This window comes from Bactrocera oleae, chromosome 5 (assembly GCF_042242935.1).
Source record: "Bactrocera oleae isolate idBacOlea1 chromosome 5, idBacOlea1, whole genome shotgun sequence".
Lineage (NCBI taxonomy): Eukaryota > Metazoa > Arthropoda > Insecta > Diptera > Tephritidae > Bactrocera > Bactrocera oleae.
In genome coordinates this window covers 42,136,985-42,157,231 of record NC_091539.1, presented here as the reverse complement: position 1 = coordinate 42,157,231, position 20,247 = coordinate 42,136,985, and the positions used below count along the sequence as shown (strand labels likewise).

The 20,247-nt window shown below is 35.6% G+C and overlaps 7 protein-coding genes across 7 annotated transcripts; 4 read left to right on the top strand and 3 right to left on the bottom strand.

Moving 5' to 3' along the window:
• Positions 1-536: 536 nt before the first annotated feature.
• On the bottom strand, positions 537-4,124 carry TAF1C-like (TATA box-binding protein-associated factor RNA polymerase I subunit C-like). Its single transcript, XM_014248214.3, has 5 exons — positions 3,944-4,124; positions 3,539-3,884; positions 2,974-3,168; positions 1,675-2,907; positions 537-1,607 (listed from the first exon to the last, which is right to left on the bottom strand). Exons 1-5 carry the CDS (start codon positions 4,001-4,003, stop codon positions 985-987), a joined length of 2,457 nt encoding a protein of 818 aa, XP_014103689.2. The 5' UTR covers positions 4,004-4,124; the 3' UTR covers positions 537-984.
• Positions 4,125-4,444: 320 nt separating this feature from the next.
• LOC138855566 (mitochondrial import inner membrane translocase subunit Tim29) lies at positions 4,445-5,261 on the top strand. Its single transcript, XM_070110632.1, has one exon. It carries the CDS (start codon positions 4,545-4,547, stop codon positions 5,118-5,120), a length of 576 nt encoding a protein of 191 aa, XP_069966733.1. The 5' UTR covers positions 4,445-4,544; the 3' UTR covers positions 5,121-5,261.
• On the bottom strand, positions 5,193-6,920 carry LOC106627895 (alanyl-tRNA editing protein Aarsd1-B). Its single transcript, XM_014248211.3, has 4 exons — positions 6,780-6,920; positions 6,215-6,727; positions 5,796-6,052; positions 5,193-5,720 (listed from the first exon to the last, which is right to left on the bottom strand). Exons 1-4 carry the CDS (start codon positions 6,816-6,818, stop codon positions 5,264-5,266), a joined length of 1,266 nt encoding a protein of 421 aa, XP_014103686.2. The 5' UTR covers positions 6,819-6,920; the 3' UTR covers positions 5,193-5,263.
• A 98-nt stretch (positions 6,921-7,018) lies between these two features.
• Positions 7,019-8,166, top strand: LOC106627919 (uncharacterized). Its single transcript, XM_014248242.3, has 3 exons — positions 7,019-7,471; positions 7,560-7,664; positions 7,718-8,166. The coding sequence occupies exons 1-3, from the start codon at positions 7,110-7,112 to the stop codon at positions 8,079-8,081; spliced, it is 831 nt and encodes a 276-aa protein (XP_014103717.2). The 5' UTR covers positions 7,019-7,109; the 3' UTR covers positions 8,082-8,166.
• Positions 8,167-8,219: 53 nt separating this feature from the next.
• LOC106627920 (uncharacterized) lies at positions 8,220-9,183 on the top strand. Its single transcript, XM_014248243.3, has 2 exons — positions 8,220-8,623; positions 8,682-9,183. The coding sequence occupies exons 1-2, from the start codon at positions 8,346-8,348 to the stop codon at positions 9,019-9,021; spliced, it is 618 nt and encodes a 205-aa protein (XP_014103718.2). The 5' UTR covers positions 8,220-8,345; the 3' UTR covers positions 9,022-9,183.
• Positions 9,167-9,653, bottom strand: RpS28b (Ribosomal protein S28b). The gene is made up of 2 exons (XM_070110633.1): positions 9,315-9,653; positions 9,167-9,251 (listed from the first exon to the last, which is right to left on the bottom strand). Exon 1 carries the CDS (start codon positions 9,554-9,556, stop codon positions 9,359-9,361), a length of 198 nt encoding a protein of 65 aa, XP_069966734.1. The 5' UTR covers positions 9,557-9,653; the 3' UTR covers positions 9,167-9,251; positions 9,315-9,358.
• Positions 9,654-10,813: 1,160 nt separating this feature from the next.
• Positions 10,814-12,840, top strand: l(1)G0320 (signal sequence receptor subunit 1 l(1)G0320). The gene is made up of 3 exons (XM_070110631.1): positions 10,814-11,017; positions 11,251-11,967; positions 12,030-12,840. Exons 1-3 carry the CDS (start codon positions 10,954-10,956, stop codon positions 12,140-12,142), a joined length of 894 nt encoding a protein of 297 aa, XP_069966732.1. The 5' UTR covers positions 10,814-10,953; the 3' UTR covers positions 12,143-12,840.
• Positions 12,841-20,247: the final 7,407 nt, after the last annotated feature.

Genomic DNA, 20,247 nt, shown 5'->3' with positions numbered 1-20,247 from the left:
TAAACGGCGAACAGTCAACGGTTTGCACCCAACTGACAACGGCTAGCAACCCGTCTTCCACGTTCTTTAATATAAACAATGTTCAAGTCGAATTAAGGTTACTTACTACGGAAAAAAGATCTTTATGCATATCGTTAATTGATTTTGATCGATGAGTTTGCACGTCAGCTATAGGTTGTAGTGATCCGATCTCAACAATATGAGCGGAGATTGCAGCGCTGCCTTGGACAATAATTCGTGCCAAATTATATAAATAAGTAAACAACTTGTATGAATACAACTCGTATGGATACAAGGACTCTATTATGACAAAAGGCAGCTTCTGGGGGAGAAAGGACGGATGCAAAATTTTAGATCGATATCTCAAAAACTGAGGGACCAAGTAAGAAACCCGATTTTGGAGGTGTTACATATTATATATCATAACTAGGCTGTGATGAACCCAATGGTATGAAATGGGGGTTTTTCCTATAGCGTATTGCGATAAAAATTAGATAATGGTATAATTAACACCTTTAAAAATGTTAAAAATAATATTTAATTTTTATATAAAATTGGTTTCAACTTTTATTTTTAATTAATTATATCATTCTTACAGTAAAATAATACCCAAAAAAAAAAAAGTTATGAGCACTCGAGAATAGGATTTTCTAAGTTTTACCTAAATTAATTTCAGCAGATCGAGTAATCTAACAGTATCGAGGCTAAATTTTCAATTATTTACAGAAATGTAGCAACTGGCACATGCTATTTTATTAATGCTTAATGAAGCTTTCGGAAATTGAAAAATTAAAGAAGAAGCTTCGTAATTTTGAAGTAAATATCTAAAATTTAAGTCACCTATATATATATATTTATATACGATATATATATATATATATATATCAATATATATATATATATATATCAATATATATATATATATATATCTATGTATATATTTTATTTTGCTCGCATATGTTTACTTTCTGGCCAAGTGATTTATCAAAATCCTTTAACATATTTCGACTTCTTTTTAACTGGCTTTTCCTTCGGATTCGGTTTGAGTGATATGAACTCTTTCTGTTCTGTCGGCGAAGCGGGCATATTAATGATCGCCTCGGTGACTTGAGTTGATTGATGTTGCGGCATAAACTCACTTTCAAATGAAGTATTTAAAACATTCAAAGTATACTCGCTATCAGTGATAGTATCCATTTTAAAAGTATGATTTTCATGTATCACTGTCATAGCGGAGGAATCTAACAGCATATTTTGCAATATATTGGTCGAATTCATTGACTCTTGTTGTGGCAATTTCGGTTTTTCTTCTTTAATATTTTCATTTAGCCAGTCGCTAACAAGGCTCGCTGGATCAGGTTTAACACCCAAACCCTTTTTGATATGCGAGAAAGATACTGCCTTTTTATCATCCTCGTAATCAATATCCCAAATGGCGAGTATGTCTTGGACTAAAGCATCCTTGTAGGAATGTAGTGTTTGTATTGGCTTCTGCCAGCGTCCCAACCCCCGTTTTCGGGTTGGTGTTATATCTGCTTTGGTCTTATCATCTTCTTCGAGGTTGAGTGGAATGCTTAAAGTATTACAGCGAAACACTTTACGCATAGCTGTAATGTAATTTATACTTCAGTACAGATTTTATAAAAAAGTTTGTATTTGATAACGAGTGATTACCTGCTAAATTAACCACCTCTGTGCAATTCAGTCTTGGCTGCGTCAGTTCACAAACACGCTTTGCATATTCACGCATTGTATTTTCCACCTCATCTGCGGACTTTAAGCGTGTATCAAGATCTACTGTATCCTTCTCTATTAAACGATGGGCAAACACATCACCAATAGAATTTGATCTAAGCAATAATGTAAACGTATCACAATCTTCTTCACCAATACACTCTGCAAAAGTTGCGGTATCGTAGAAAGCCAAACCCGTGCTGCAACGTGATATACGAGTCGATAAGTCTGCGTCAGGCTGCAAACATTTACCGGCAAAACGCGCCTGGTAGTAAGCGTCCTGTAATGTTGGTGGTTGATATGGCAAGCAGTAAGACTTGTACACACTTTTTCTTGTTGGTTCCTTCCCCGGTGATTTAGCGACCATTTTTTCATCTTCCTCGACCATTTGCGCTGCATGCTCACGCGTGAGTTCACAAATACACATGTCATCTGCTAAGGCGCTACTAAGTGCTATAAGCTCTACAGCGCCCAACTGATATGTTTCTATAAAAGCAGGTGCATATTCTAACTGATGCGTCCAGCGACAAACTGCGGTAGAGCCTGATTCCATGTTGCCACCTAAGCAGCGCAAATCTAGGCAATGCAATTTATGGTTAGTTGCCACGTATGCCAAATCGCGAAATTCACTTTTTGCAATCGTTGATATCAAATCACAACCATACGTGGACGTGTCATCAAAACTACAACTCTTTAACCACTGCTCCGGTGTGGTGCGCGTATCGATCACTAAGAATTTCTTTTCGTTTGCATATAAAAATGTTTGACCCTGCCATGGTCGTACCATATTCCAACTTATTCGCATAGCATTATCTTTACTGCAAACGTCGTGGGTGGCGGTGAGTGTCGGTGTTCGAGAATTCACATCATACACTCGCACACTTTGCTTCATTGTGGTCATAATAAATGTACTCATATCGATCGGGGACTGCGCCAAACTAATAAATGGCGTAGAAGTTGACTTGAATAGTGTGAGAGCTTTCATTTTTCCAGTGGAAAGAATACTGTATAAATAGACGCGGTTGCGTTGGCGCAAAGCAAATGACATCGAAGAATCGGCATGTAGATTTTGTATGGAACGTACCTCAAACACTTCGCTATCTAATTGCTGCGAACTGATAGGATCGAGAAAACTGCTAGTAAAACTCCTTAACATCGGAAACACACCCAAATCTGAAACGAAGCATATAGTTATAAAGAAAACACCTGAATTTATATTTAACCGGAAACACAACTTACGTAGGCTGTCGAGGTTATTACCATCTACATGCAGCACATGCTGTCCATCTCCCAATATACAAAGATTTCCTCCAGTGTAGTAATAATCGTAACTGCCGTGAAAGTACGGATCAGGATCACATTCCAAACGTTTGGCCAATTCAAACAATGAATTATGATAAATATCTTCCTTGGAGTTAGTCTTGAACTTTTTAACTACAATTATAGAGTGTATAAATAGTTTATAAAACACAAAAAAAAACTTTAATTGCGTTTTCACCGAAGCTATATTACCCTTCCCCGGTCCGTTCCGATTACTTAGACCGGGCGAGCGGTGTATGCAACTATATGCTTTAGTGGTCCAATATCGGCGGTTCCGACAAATTGACAACTTCTTGAGGAGAAAAAGACATGTGCATCATTTCAGATCTATATCTCATAAAGTAAGGCCTTTGTTCGGGTATATACAGACAGACAGACGGATTTTATAGGGTTTCCGACGTTTCCATCTGGGTATTACAAACTTTATGGTAAACTTAATATACCCTGTACAGGGCATAAAAAGCAAATTCAGTTTAAACCTCACCTTTTTGAACTGTTTGGTAACGTGTCCGTGATGTGTGCAAACGCTTGCGATATATCTCTCTTGCCATTGTGCGACGGTGGCATATATCTACATTTTCGTAATGACTGCTAGCGATATAAATTGGACATGGCATGGAAACATTGAAACTTGGATACAAGCGAAATTCATTTGCGCTGTCAAGTGGGTGTCTCCCCACATTGAATGCAGGAAATAAGCAATGCTTTTGAAGTAATTTTAACTCATCGGAGTTATAAAGTAACATTCTATCTAAAGTGTTAACAGCGACATTCCTTGACGTACTTGGCTTAGCGATTTGTGATTTATCATCATTAGTACAGCGGTCATCCTTCAATAACAAAAGATAGTATTTAACATGAACTAATAGATATTTGTATGATGCTTTACTTGTGACGCATTTTTAGCCTTTTTTGCTTGGGCCTTTCTTATATAGGGACGGGTTGGCATTTTTACTAACTATTTACAAAATTTCACAGTACTATAGTTAATTTCTTAAAAACAACTGATAGGACATCAACAACAGATGTGGAGGTGCAAAACACTTGGTTCGTAAAAACGTTGCCATCTCATTGAGAACCAAAAATATTTTTATTAAAAATGGTTAACTGTTAAACGCTTAATTATAATTTTTGAAACAGCCAACCAAAACATTAACAAGATGTAAAAATATTCCAGTAACAAATTTTCTAAACAAATTTCTATCGTCTTAGTATTTAATAATAGTAAAAAATATATGCGTAGTACGCAAAACGGTGAAACCTATAATATATACATACAAAATGTCAAAAACATTTTTTTTTAATTACAAAACAGTAACAAATTTTATTTATTTTATATAAATAATTTTATTATCAAATTATTCGTCTAGTTATCGATAAGTTATCAGCAGTTTTAATTCACCGCTAACCTAAAACGCATCAGCTGTTACGTCAAAAAAATGAAAAAATATTAAAGCTATCACTTGTTTTATTAAAATAATTTGAAAAAAATGCGTATATTCTCGCTAAGTAATCGCTTCGCCAATATACGTACACGTATAAGTGATAAGTTTACATTGCCCGAACGGTTTAAGGGCACTGTAGTTGAAAAGTGGGCACAGTATTGGCGTGGTCTTACCAGCGACTATACGGATGTGATGGTCGATGTTGTGAAAAGTGCACGCACCAGACCGCGAAGGGCTCTTGTATATGCTGGTACAGGTTACGGTTTATATCAATGTGCCAAACACAACCCAGATGAAGAAGCATTTATGTATTCATTACGCGGTTGGAGCAATCAAATGTCCATGGTGACTAAAACATTACACAACCCGGTGTCAGAAGCATACCTGCGCGAACTAGAAATATCCATCAATGAAAACAAACTTCGCACATTTTCACTTGGTATCTGTACGATTTTATGGAAAGATTTGTACGATAAGGAAGATTGCACCTATCCGGCTATATGCAAGTATACACAAGTAGATTATACAAACTTTTGGAAACATATAGTAGATATTGGCTTTTGGGATTACTACTGGCGTCTTGAGTGGAAAATGTACAATTTCGATATTAATTATTTATAGTTACAACTAGTGTTAAGGATTATTGGCTTCTATTATTTTGACCAAAAATATAAAGTGTACAAAACGTTGATCTTCTTGTAAATTAACAACAGCTTTATTTGACAATTCAAAATAAAGTCAAAACAACTTTGTTACGAAAAATCTTATTTTTTACTTTTATCGCCGTTAAAATGCTTTTCTAGTATCGCATTACATTCAGGGATCTTGCTTCCATTGTTGAATTTGCCTTGAAAATTTGATTCACGTCCATTTCCTTTGCCTTGTAAAAGTTCCATAAAGAGTTCACCGAACTTTTTTACTTCTTCCTCGTTACCTCTCAGTACCATGAGACCTTTACCATTATTTGTTGAGTTTTCCGACACAGTGAGGAAGTAAAATATACCCTCAGGCGCATTTCGTAAAAACGTGTTAATGAAATCTGGTTCTATACCATCTTTGCGATGGAGGCAATAATACTTCGGATAGGGTTGTGGAGTATTCTCCAACTTTTCAGCTTCGGAAATTGCAACATCTTTTAACAACTTTTGAAATGCTTTTGTCGATGATTTCAAATTCAACTGCAATTTCTGTATCAATTCCAAATGTTGAGCTGGCCCACCTCTAAGATACATGAAATAACAGATAATTGTGAACTATGCGTGAAGATGTAATTTAAAAATAAACATAAATATTTACTTTAGCGCTAAATTCATTTGTTGCTCTCGTTGAAAGATCTCCCCAAGCTTCCGAAGTACACGTTCACCCACTACAAAGTGAACATTTATTGCGCTTTTAACTTTTTCTGCGTATAATAATTTGATACACTGCAGCTGCGATAAGTTGCTTACATGTGTACCACAGCACATATTACTCTCGACACCTTCAATGCACACAACACGCGCCAATCCAACATGATCTTTAGGTAATCCCCGCGGAGCACGAGCGTCTTGAAACTTCACATTCCAAAATTTTTAGTTATTGTGGTAAGATATAACAAAAAGAATCAATGAGTTTGTGTTAACATAATGTGAACCAATGATTGAAATATTGGAATGCACACATTTCGAATGTAAGTTCACTTGACACTGATATATATAGTTCAAATACTAAATTACCTCTTTAGCAATTTCTGGATCCACCAACTGTACTGTGACCTCTCGACCCATACGAATTAGCTCATTTGCCTTTTGTTCTATTGAATCTAATGACTCACGAGTAATTAGATGTGTGGTATCCAGCTCTATATATGACGTGTCCGTTCCCAGCCACCAAGACGTGGTGTCATATTTAAATTCACTGTCAAATAATGCTGTTATCAAATGTTGGCCAGAATGCTGCTGCATATGATCCAATCGTCGAGTCCAATCAAGCGACTGTTTTACTATATCGCCTTCCTCAAATCCTTTTATAGTTTCCACAAAATGTATTGCTTCTGTTCCTTTTCGTACTACAGAACGCACTGGGTATTCATTAAGGTGGCCATAATCGCAAGGTTGACCACCACCCTCGGGAAAAAGAATTGTATTTTCGCAAATTACATTATATCCTTCCAATTGTCTTGCACTTGTTTCACCTGGTGGTATCCATTCCAACTTGGCGGCTTCACAAGACAAAACTTTTGTAGTAAACTAATTGAAAAAAATTGTTAAGCATTGTATATACATTTTAATAAATACTTGCTTGACGTAAGAAACTATCCTCTTGACATTTAAAAACCATTTTTCAATTATTTTGCTACCAAACGTGCCGTAAATTTGGTTAATTATGCAAAAATTATTGGCAATAGTAATAAACAAAAGTGAAAACAAAAACGTCCTTGTCGGCAACAGCTGACTGCAAAACATTTTCTTTCTTATCGGGCACACGGTTGCAATATGTATGGATAAATAATAAAATAACATAGTAGCTATAAATTTTACTAACAAATTGGTTTTCAAAATTCTATATAAATTAAATGCAAATATAGTAATATTTAATCTTAATCTTGCGATATAAATAAATGTGTTTACAATGGCATGCAACGAAGGAAAAAAATTCAAAACTCAAGCTCCTGAATGCAACAAATTGGACTGTTGGTGCTTTCCAGAACCATATGTCGATCGAAAGGTAACTGTGAAAAACAAAAAATACTGCTGGCTATATCCTCAACAACGTGCAAAGGATTTAAACAAAATGTTACCGAATTTTGACCATTGCGAGACCCTTTATACAATATGTGATTACAGACTTGAAAACTATGTATTTAAACAATTACTCCTGATTGAAGAACAAATTCACAATTTTAAAAATAAGTTAAATAAGGAAATCAATTTCCAACGCAAAATGTTGGATGATATGTGGAAGCTATCTCAACGATTTTTACTATTAACTCAGTAAGTTTTATTAAACATTCTGTTTGATTTCACCAAATAAAAATTATATATGTACAATACTATACAAAATATACTAATTTATTTTAAGATATTACGGTTGCGTTAAGCCATATCCTGACATTGTGTCCATACCGGCGGAAAAAATCGCTCAATGCAAATTTCAGAAAAAACGGAAAGCAATTCAATATTCTAAGTAAATTCCGATTAATATATATAATATTAGTACTTTTAACAGTTATGTTCTAGTTGCCGCTTGGTGTTTATATTGGACACACTTCGAACTTCAATTGGAAAATTAAATCACGTATGCTCTCAAATGGATATGTCAGTTCAAAGTCCCTTTATTTTAGGGGATTATAAAATACGTCCATTATCATACTACCGCAACTTAATCGACGATGCGTTCGAGTATTTCAATAAAGTACTATGCAATTTAAAAAGTTGGACTCAATTGCTTAACATAGGCGATCCAAATGCAATAGACGACTACAGGGGTTTACTGGATCCAAAGAAAAAGTTTGACGAGTTTATGGAAACTGGAAAGATGAAGTGTACATGTCTGCGTACTAAAAATCCTGAATGTATTAATGATTTTGTTAACAAATGCTAAGGATGCTGTACACAAGAATATTTAGAACACACTGAATAAATCTAAACTAATTATGAAAATTTCATTAAAAAAAAAGTTGATCGAATTTTACGATGGCAGCAAAGTACTAAGTACTAGTTTTATCAGTATTCAAACACATCTGGCAGCGCTTATAACCTCAAATGTTCAAGTTCCTTGAAATCAACAATATTTATTCATTTAATTACATATAGTTTTCTTTTAAACATTTTTACACAATTTTATAGAGAATTTTAGTCTCAAATAATGACTAGTGAGAACGACATACATTATCAAAAAGAAGAGGAGACGCTGCGGCAACTACTTAAACTGGAAGAACTGTTTAGAGAGCACTTAGCGCTTACCAAACGTGAAATGCTTCTTCAGAAAGACATGGTAAACCGTCTGTGGGTTTTGTCTCAACGCTATGTCATTTTAATAAGCACAACAGGCTGTTGTAAACATCCAGAAGTGTATTCTGGGCCCACAGAGGATATTTTGCTACGAGAATATACTGATAAACTTAACCTTTTACGCACATCCAAGTGAGTAAAGTGCGCTTGTAGAAAATAAATATTTAGCTTTCCAACTCTTTTTTTTTAGTTGCCGAATTTCAGATTCCTTAAGAAAACTACGGCAGCAATGTACTGTTTTTAATTCACTGCACAGTCAGTTAAATTTAACGTTAGAAACTCCGTTTATAATTGGTGACACATTTCATAAACCAATATCATATTTTGTTGAGCTGGTAGACGATTTATTTAAATATTTACACGCGCTGAGTGTAAAATTAAAATATTTGAGTCATCAATTGGATCCGGTAGATTTACTTGTCCTTGAGGAATACAAATCAGCTTTAGAGCCCTCTGAAGACTTCGATGAATACTTACTAGTTGGACTAAGTTACTGCAAATGTTTGCGCCCAAAACAAATTTGCCAGTAGGAAGAAATCAATCGCGTCTAAATTGTAAATGACTTGTTAGTAACTTGTGATACTTCTGTTCTTTTATCGATTTGAAATGTAAACAAAACACTTTTTGTTAAATAAAACTTTATCCTCAATTCTATAGTTAAAAAAGTAAAATACGTTTTTACTACTCAAAAACTTGTTTATTTATTGTTCCGCTTGTTAGTAATCACTATTCGATTAATCAAAGTAGCATAGTATCATATCTGCAATTAAAAACAAAACAAAAAGTTAAATAACGGTTTAGAAAAATGAGCAACTAAATTTACCACGCAAAACGGATAAACAGGCCTTTCACCCAACGTCTGGCTATTTAGCGAAGTCTTCTAGCTTCACGTTCAGATTCTAGCAGGGTAAGAATATCACCTTCACGGACAGGTCCCTTAACGTTGCGGATAATTTGACGATTTTGTTCGCCGATGAATTCCACTTTCACCTGTGTACACTGTCCCTGGGAACCGGTACGGCCCAATACTTTCATGACGCGTGCCCAAACAACTGGTTTATCCATGGTTATTTATAAAAATTTTATATTTTTCGCGAAAAATTCACGTGTAGCAACCGCATAAAATGACAGCCGGAAGCAAAAGAAAGAGGTGTTGTCAACTTTCGACAATTTTTGACGAATATGACAGTTTGGCAGCACTAGTTGCGAAGAGCAGCTCAGTTCACGTCTTGAAAATGAAACCAGCAAGTCACGGCTACCGAAATTGCAATACATTGAATAAAATAGCGCGGATATCACCAAACTTACCGTTCAACTCATAAAGCCTTTGCGTAGGAAAGAGATGAAAGATCACACGTACAGAAGTGTTTCGGGTAGAATAGTCAATTTGGCTTTACCACTTGACTTTTTAAGAAACCTTAACGAAAATTTCTGTTAGCACTGTTGGGATATTAACCGGTAGAGGATATTTTTCGGTACAAGACTCTTTAAAAAAATTATCCAAAAATAGTTTAAGTTTGCAATGTTTAGTTTTAAGTCACAACTGCTAAAATATAAAATTTAATTCTTTTAATGTTATTAGCTTTGCGAAAGGTAGAGATTTTCACGCTTAGCGGATTTAACGAATTTTGTGCAAAACGCAAAACAGCGATTGAAATAATTTTCTGTGAACAAATTTCGGAAAACCACAATACCATTCCAGGATTTTGGGATTTTCGAGATATTTGCGATCAAAGCTGAAAGTTTCAACTATTTTAAGTATATTAAGATGGATTTTTCACTTTTATATCCACTAACACTTCACTAATTCGTTTGTAAACATTTATTTCACATTAAATGGTGCAAAAATAGCTTATATTCAATATTGAACTTTTTGCTCAATTCTATTGTATTATAAAAACAAAACGGTTGCTGACAAATGGCCAGTCTATATCTATATATATTCTTGATCTGGAGAACATTCTCTATCCGCGCATGCCCTTGTCATCCCGGAAATCCTGGTATGGTATTTAATTCCGACCACAAATTTCACGTTAGCTTTGGACTATTCGGAAATAATATAATTTTTGTCAGATTTTAATCTAACTATTCTAAATTAAGAGTGTTTGGTGGTAATTTTTATTTTAATTTTTAAATCAAATATTGAAATACTTTTCTTTCCATCCTAGGAATTGTGATGCAAGAAAACTTTATTTCAGAACGCGTCCGAAAATGTCTCCAGTGTCAAATTTTGATTAAAGACTTTCGTTAAGTACAGCTCCACGTAACAATTGCGGAGAGTTTGAATTTTGACAAGTGAAAGCTGTCCGATGTTTTTCGTGTGTTGATCGTCGTTATTCGGTAGGTTCATCACTTTGCTGTTAAACATTTTCTTTCTGTCAAACGTATTCACTGGCTGTGTTTGCCGCAACTGTTCGAATTAGATTTTCAATTGGGATTTCTCTGGGATAAAAGCAATAAAAATGAAAAGCAATTTCCTGATTTTATTGCTGGTAGTGCCAGCACTAATTTGCACATTTCATGCCCGTAAGTACAATTCAAAAATCTGGAATAATTTGGATTTATTTTATTGGTGAATTGTGCGGTGAGGGAAGTCATCGACGTGGCAGCAGACGATTGCTAGACGAAATGCATTGTTGAGTGGCTTGTCAACACTCAGGTGTTTTGTTTTAAAATTTTCAGAATTCAACATATTGCTTAGAATGTAATCATTAACATCTTTAAGAATGTTGTCGTTAATTGATGTTTTCCTTCTATAGCACATAAATTTGCGGCGTTCGCTGAAGGCTCGGCAGAGGATGACCTCGTAGATGTCGAAGGTGAAGATGGTGCCGTGACCGGTGATGATGCTGAGAATGAGGAGGATGCTGATGCTAGTGTGACCACGTCGCCTTATGCTGACACTTATCTGCTTTTCACAAAACCCTTATATACGGCTGGTCAACAATTGGATTTACCTGGTGGCAAACCCGTTGAATTCCTTATCGGTTTCACAAATAAAGGCAAAAATGAATTTGTTATCGAAACTGTGGAAGCATCTTTCCGTTATCCTATGGATTTCAACTATCACATTCAGAACTTCTCAGCCGTTGCATACAATCGTGAAGTGAAACCAGGCTCAGAAGCTACTGTGGCATATTCGTTCTTGCCATCAGACACATTTGCTGGGCGCCCTTTTGGTTTAAATATTGCCTTGAATTATCGTGATGGTGTTGGAGCTCAATTTACCGAAGCTGTTTTCAATGAAACCGTTTTGATCTCTGAGGTCGATGAAGGTCTTGACGGCGAAACTTTCTTCCTGTATGTGCTGTTAGCTGGCATTGTTGTGTTGTTGCTGGTTATTGGTCAACAATACCTTTTGGGTTCATCTGGCAAGAGGAAACGTGCTGCTGCTAAAAAGACCATTGAAACTGGTACCGCCAATGACAGCAACATCGAATACGAATGGCTACCACAAGAAACTTTGCGAGTGCTGCGTAAGTTATATAGCTTTAGCTTGTGTTTGTCATATAAACAATGTTATTTTGTATATTTATAGAACAATCTCCCAAATCAAAGACTCCAAAAACGTCGCCAAAGCCAGGTAAACAAAGCAGCCCAAAACAGGGTCAGAGCCCCAAACAGCGAAAAGTGAAACGTGGTGATGATTAAACTATAACTGTGGCCGCGTCACAGTAAAAACAACAAATTCACCTCAAATGTAAACGCATAATCGCCTTACGCGCTTTGAAATCATTTATTTTTTTTATGTTTTAATACATTGTTTCTATTATTTTTATATGCGACATTTGAGAATTACTAGATTTCGAAAAAAACAAGTTATTTTTAAGTCTGAATAGTACTCTAAAACTCCTCCCATTACAAACGGTATTCTATTAATGTGCGTTGCAGTGCAGTGCTGGTGTTATATTTGTTTTATATTTTTTTAAAACGTGCCAAACGCGTGTACTGCAACGCCGTCTAATGATACCGACTATAAAAACATTTCATGTAGCCGAAAAATCTGTATTAAGTTCAAATATAGTTACCATCACCATATTGTGTAAAATGATGTGGACTTAATGTTGAAAATTTTCTACAAAACATGCAGCATTTATGATCAGCTCGCAACTTATAGTTTCGTATTAGAGATTTTGTTAGAACACAGACACACAAACTTGTTTAAATGTTTTATTTTTTTTGCTTATCCATCTCCATTTTCGTATCAAAAATGAGCTTTCGTTTTTGGTACATTGGAATTGCTAATGTCTGATTTTTTCTATTTGTAATTAGGAAATGTTCATTAACGAAACTAATTTATAAAATAAAAAAAGAAAACCAATAAAAAACGATTTCTATAAGAATTTTAATTTCTGTGTATACATTATATTAAATGTATGAAAGAAGAAAGCTCATCAGCCTTGCAGTTTACTGCAATATGGCTGTGGCCAGGCACTCAAACCAGTCTAAACATGTAGTTAATTGACACTAGAAATAAGGAGTCTAGACATTCTTTCACTAGTCTTGAGTGAGCTCAAGGCTAATATCGCTGCGCTATAATCGGAGTGTATAGTCATCACTCTAAAGGAGGCTGCGCCCCAGAGCAGTATATCTGCTACTACCTTTATTTCAGCCACTTTACCTTGGTAGTTGCTGCAGTGGTCAGGAAGCCTAAAACTGCAGCTGATGGATAGTTCCTGACAGTGTACTCCTCCACCAACCCTCCCTGCAAGCTTTGATCCATCGGTGTAAATGCTCACCTCTCCTAGGATAAATGGACCTTTGTTTTTACCACAAAAATCGGATCCACATTGACGGGTTACCTTCTGAAAGAGTAGTGTTTTTCAGCCGGAAGTGGCTGCTATCAAGGTGGCGGTAGAAGTACTGCTGCATAGTGCAGCCTTGTTTGTAGAAGTGAGCATCCACTCCGATAGTAGGGCGGCAATACTAGCTTTGAGCTCGCGAACCGTGCAATCAAAGCTAGTCAAGGAGTGTCTGTCCTCACTAGAGATAGCATCTGGCTATTTCAACATCAGGCTCGTTTGGGTGCTGGTCACAGCGGAATCGCTGGAAACTGCAAAGCCGATGAGCTAGCCAGGGGGGGCACCCTTGCCCCGCTCACATCGGAATGGGATCGGGTTGGATCTCCGTTAGCGTCTTGCGCTCTAGCTTTGGATCAATGGACCTCGCGTGCACTCAGCAGACGCTGGTCGACAACCAACTCCTGTGCGACCGCGAGAACCTTCTGGCCAAGAGTGGAGCGCAGGAGGTCGGGAAAACTTCTCGCCCTGAGCAAAGTGCATCTCGCCGCTATGGTAGGAGTTCTCACTGGATACTGTCCAATGGGCACTCATGCCGTACGGCTTAGAGTACTACCCAAGGTTGCATGGAGGAGGGCGAGGTGGAATCATCCCGGCACTTTCTCCTCCAATGTCCGGCTTTCGCTTTTGAGATTGAAATATCTCGGCAATCACACATTTGGCGGACCTGAATACTTAGCCGAAATGGATATTGGCCGTCTTAACAAGTTTGTTGTAAGCACAAAGTGTTTCGTCGACTTGTAAGGGTCTTTTGATCCAGATTATAGGAGTTTTGTAGGTATCACAACGGACCGGCGTCTTAAGCTGTCCAAGTGGGATCCTTCTTGGGATCGACCACCTAACCTAACCTACCTTCTGAAAACTCTACCACCTACATTTAATACATCTTGGAAGGGATGGTATTGAAATTGCGACTTTGGTTCGTTAAGATAACTGAGTTAGTAGTATGATTGTATACCATATTAGGAAAATTAGCACCCATATTATATGAGGCAACTGGTATATAGTTGCCGTTCCTCATACCATGGCTATTATGTACATCGGTATTTTGAGTATGCCTGACGGCTACTCTACTTCTACCTGTCGTAATAAATAACAGGGTGAAGGCAATGAACCGATTTTGCGATGCATGCTTGTTCGGCTCTCTCTCCATGCCAGCATAAACTTAAATAATGACCTGCGAAGCTTGGTTCGTTCTACAAAATGGTCCTAGAAATGCATTCGGTAAGGATGATAAAGTAGATAAATAGAGTTATTTCAGATATGAGCGATGTGATTCCATATAATATAACAAGCTACATCACGGATGTCAATCAAATTTTATCCATCACATTCTCATAATACCCTCATAGTACTTCCAACAGAAGGTAATAGCGAATATCACCCAGCTCTTTAACCATGCATAAAAAAAGAGATGTTGGAACAAAAACTCAGGAATATATTGTCGTATTTCTCTTATACCTAATTAGGGGAGCATGTTACGTTTTATGACTTGGAAGTTAACAGAAATGTTTGAAATCGATTCCTAACGTCTACCACGCCCCTATGGAATGTTACTACCTATTTCGTCCATTCAATAAGATTTATCCGTTATACATCGGCCGGTATTTTAAATAGATTTAAGTAAGGAAATGTGACATAATGTAACGGCTATATAGATTTTAGTCTGAAGTAAACTGGTACCAATATGTGTGGGCTGTTTCACCACTGAATATTCTTCTTTAAATGCTATGATGTTATACTATTCAAAAAGGGGTTGCACCTACTTCTTGTACTTCTTATATAAGATAGCTGTTGGCTGTTAAATGGTTGCCCAAATGAAGGCAACGCTCGCTGCCTGAAGTTCACTTATGTTACGGGTACATACTGGTATTGGCACACAGCACAAAAAATCTTGGGTCAGTTCTCTTGGAACAGTTATAACAATTTCAAATTCGTATACAAAAATCATTTTCCGATATATTTTTTTTTATTAACAATTTAACGATAATATTGTCTAATTGTCGAAAAATATCCATATATACATGTATAAATAAAGACCGTTTATCTCTTTTAAAAGTTGCTTAAAACAACGGATGCTAAGGGAACATACAACGCCTTGCGGCATCATCAATACCGTAGGCGCTACTAAACTGCAAATTCCAGAGAAAGTGGAGCGAAGTAAGTGTGAACACTTATCACTTCGATCTCACTTCCGAAAACTATGTACTAGATCTGCATTCCACGGTTACAATATAAAATAATTCGGGTCCCCGGAATGGGAGACCCCAAGGTGTCTTCTCAATTTCTTCATTTCAGTAACAAATCGCTTAATCTACTTATGTTTTTGAGTTGTTTTGATCACTTAAATTATTCTAAAATTACTATATTAACTATTTTAGAATATTTGTAAAGGATCTGACTAAAAGAACTCATAAAAATATACTGTAACATATAATACGAGGGTAATTGTTCGCATATTGCTTGTAAACAATTCGAACATTAAACGACTGCTAATATTCGAGTATACAATAAGAAGCTGTTCAATTTCTCGAAGTAAGTGTTAAAAAGCTATAAATGGTAATGGATTTGTAATTATCATTTAGCGTAAATGTGCTGAACACTGTAAAAAGTGACCAAAAACACACTTATCTACACTCATATTTATATTGTAACATATGCACATATGCACATACATACATATCATGACGTATATATATTAGGGTATCCGTTATTTACTAAGTTGATTTCTTTTTTGCAAACCGTGTCTAAATTGTATTTCTTTTCCCATGTACATAGGATTTTATGATATTTTGCATTTAGCCAGTAAATCTACAACTTTCAAAAAGCGATATACTAATATAAAATTTTCTGTTCTACAAAAAAGTTCCTCTTGATTTTTTCCGCAAAAGAATTTCTTTGAAAGTTATACGCAGTTAAAGTTATACATCAAAAGTCTTAAGCAATCATACAAGTGATTTACGCATTTTTTGTTGCTCATACGACATGGTGTACTGTATGAATATCTCATGTTCTGTACATGAGAAAAGAAATGTAATTTAGGCACAGTTTAAATTGAAAATAAAGAGATCCCTGTTTTAAGCCAAAACTGGTACTTTAGGGTGCGGTTGCAAAAAACACACAAACAACTTGGGAAGTAACGAACACCCTAATATATATAGGTATACATACATATGTGCATTTGAGTTTAAAGATTATGCTTATTGTACGAGTATTATCGTTAGATTAACGCAGCATGTAAAATGATTATTATCACATTTGAGTTGGAACTGGAGTATAATTTAGGAGAATGTTGCTTTGACTATTAAAAAGTTAGCATAAATACATACATATAAAACAGCGCTGTAAATGAAAAGCATTTCGACCAATTTTGTGCATGAATTTCCTATGAAAACTAATAACAAGGGATTCCTCAACTTGTTTACATACAGATTCTCCGATAAGTATGTTAACTAACAGCACTGTTAAATATGACTTTATTCTCAGCTTAAAATAAATTTAATTTTCAAATTCCAGTGCGTGGTGTGGTGAATTACATTTGTTTCAATGTACTATGTATTAACGGTTGTTTCGAAGAGCTTTATTTTTGCGCTTTAAGCTATCCACTGCATTTTTCTAAGCTCTTCTGAACGGAAACTTTACAAGCTTGATGTATTGGTATTTTTAGAGAGCGGTAGTTGAGTCTTGGATTGAGTGATTTGTGCGAGAACCACTCACTCATGCACTATATAGATTCTAGTATGTACCATATACTTGTATGAAAGGTACGTACACTTTATCTATAAAGACTTATTTCTAAAAGCTTGACCATACACATTTATATAGAAATGTGTTATGTATATGGAAAATAATTCGGATTTGCTTGTATTTTCTGTATACGTAAATAAGAGTAGAATCTACAACAACTTGTTGGTTCCACATATGCCAGAAGGCCAAAAAACATACAATTTAAAATGGATTGAGTTTTTAAATATTTTTGCATGAGTTGAGGAACTCAGAAAATCTTAAGAAATCGAATTTGTTCTTGAACTTAAAAAAAATATATATTATAATATAATTAATAGTTGAGATTTACCTTTATCTATTTATAGTTCATTCATTAAGTAATCATTATAATTGATGTCGTTGAACAGCATAAAATATTTTTCAAATATATTAAGGATATGCTGTTAAATATGTATGAGTGTCGGTACATACTGGCTTGCTTTCGGAAGCAATAACTGTTTCTGACTTCTGTTCTTAGCAGCTTAAGCGATTGTGGCTTACTTTTTCCTTAGTCTTGAACAAAGTAATTACAAAAACGCAGAAATTAAGGCCATATTCATCTAAATACTTAATAGAATAAGCTCCAATAGTCTTTCGAGCTTCGGGCCTGTCACCTAGTTTATGACAGATTCAAATGCTGCAATTACATATTGCAATAACTCAATTAGTCAAGGGCAGCCGTCTTATACATATGACATTATTTGGAACCATTTATCGAATATTTAGGAATCTCAGATATAGTAGGCGTACAATAATTCTTGTCAAATGATATTTAAAATTTTCAATTTAAGGTGCGTGACCATTTCACTTAGGTGCTAAAGGCCTATAAAGCCCTAAAAAACTATTATGGAGTTCTTCCTACTCCATTTACTTCACTAAAATGTTTACTGCCCACTGACTTGTTTTGTACAAAACTGGTAGCGAAGTCAGCTCTTTGACAGAGGGAATCCTCTCCATCAGTCGTCTGTAGTAAGAAGCATTCTAAGATACGTACTCCCGTTTCAACCTAGTACCACGGCTTTTCGAAATTCTATAGAATTGAACTAAAATTCGGGCCCAATATTGCCTCCCTTTAAGAGAAGGCTGAGGTGGACAGGGACACAGGAATAAACATCTATACAGATGGGTCCCAACTAGATAATCGAGGCGAGGTGGTGTCTTTTCAGCTAAATTAGATGCAAGAATCACCTTTCGACTACCAGACCACTATTTACAGTGTTTTCCAAGTGGAGATCACAGTAATTAAAGAAATCCGTACTGTTCTGACAATGTGCTCACTATAAGAAATATATTTATATATACAGATAGCCAAGCGGCTTTGAAAACGCTAAAGTCTCTTGGGGTTTCATCGAAAATACTGAAAGAATGCCTTGATCTCTTAGTGGATGTAACATCCTATTTCAAAATAAACCAATGGGTTCCAGGACATAGTGATATTTCTTGTAACTGTGAAGCAGATGAACTAGCCAAAGTAGACACCACACTACAATTACACTAATCTAGTTGCAGATATTTAATCGACAATTATGCTATAAATATATGTGAACCTACAAACAGGCAAAAATAGCATTAATGACATAAGAACTCTAGTAGGAGTGCTAACAGGCCACTGTCTAATTGGAAAACATGCCAGCAGGCTGGGAACACAAAACATTGTAGAAGCTGTCAAGTGGTAGAAGAAGAGAAAATTATAGAACATCTTCTATGCGATTGCAGAGCTTGGTATAGGAAAAGAATCGTAACTATCGGTCGAGAGTTTTTTGACGATGCTTCCTAGGTAGCATAAAGAAATATTGATGAGCTTCATTAAGAACATAATAGGGTGAGGGGATTTTATTCGCGGTGGTTTTACAATGGGCTTCCTAAATGACTAGGTATATCGTCAAACGTCCACTCTATTTACTTACCTTCCTTTCTTTTTGTCTATTTTCCTTTGAATTGAAATATTGGGCGCAATAGAATGACTCCCGTATCAAAAGGCTTAAAGCTAAGCATACGACTTATGAGTAATATTTGGTTAGGGTACTATAAATTTCCTATACACTCTTATATATTTTTGATAATTGAACTTAATTAAGCTCATACAATCAGCTAAGTTTTCAGTGAAAATATATTTCAAGGACTTCCAGCAACTGCGTTGTGAACATGTTAGTACTCCACCATTATAATTTGCACACCTGTGCAAGAACACATTTGTGCGTATGTATATTAAATGCTACCCCAAGCCATGCCAATTAAAGTAAATCGCTTTAGAGTGGATATTTGATTTGCTCAGTTATTAAATGTATTAATACGTTTATCGGCGAACTCAAAATGGAAATGAAATAAAAATGAATTTCAAACGAAAAATCACTCATGCTGCAGCGCAGCACTGACTGATCGAATGTTTATCGCTTGGCGAAAGTGAAAAATAAAAGTGGAAAATTTCCAAACAAACACACTTGTGCGCAAATTTATGTCAAACAAAAATGCGTTTATGAAGGATTATGGCGGGTGAAATTGCGGCGGTGGCAGGGAGTGGTTGGATTGCGACATTGAAGAACGCTCACCAAATGTAAATAAATAAAGCTGATATACATATATGTATTTATGTGAATACATACAGATTTATATATGCTGACACATACATATACATATGTAATTTTTATAGTATATATTTTAAAAGAAATTGAGCGACAAAAACTTTAGAAACGGCGTACACAGAGTTGCTACTGAGCGAGTGAAATAGCAAATATGCTTTGAAACGGTATTGAAAATAATAAAAAAAAGAAAGCAAACAACATCAGGAAAGGAAAGAGAAGCTGCGAGCTGTTGAGACAATTATTCTGTAGACTTTATGTTTATGCTGAAGGGGTAGATGGTCTTACTAACAGTGGGTGACTTACAGGAACTTCACGATTGATGAAACACTAAAATTATTGAAGGGAAAAGAACAACCCGAATATACATAATTCTATATTTTAACGAGCATTATAACTAATAATTAAGTAATTTAATTTTACAGGCACATTTTTTATATTCTTCCAAAATTTCCAGGAAATACACTGCAAATTTTATTTTTAATATTATTTAAAAGATTTTAAATGAGGAGGGCGCCATCATTTGAAAAGTTTGTTAACAAATTTCGCATTAACTGTTAAAGTAAATGGCTGTTAATATATTTCTGTTAACCACATAGACTGGGGAAAGTGT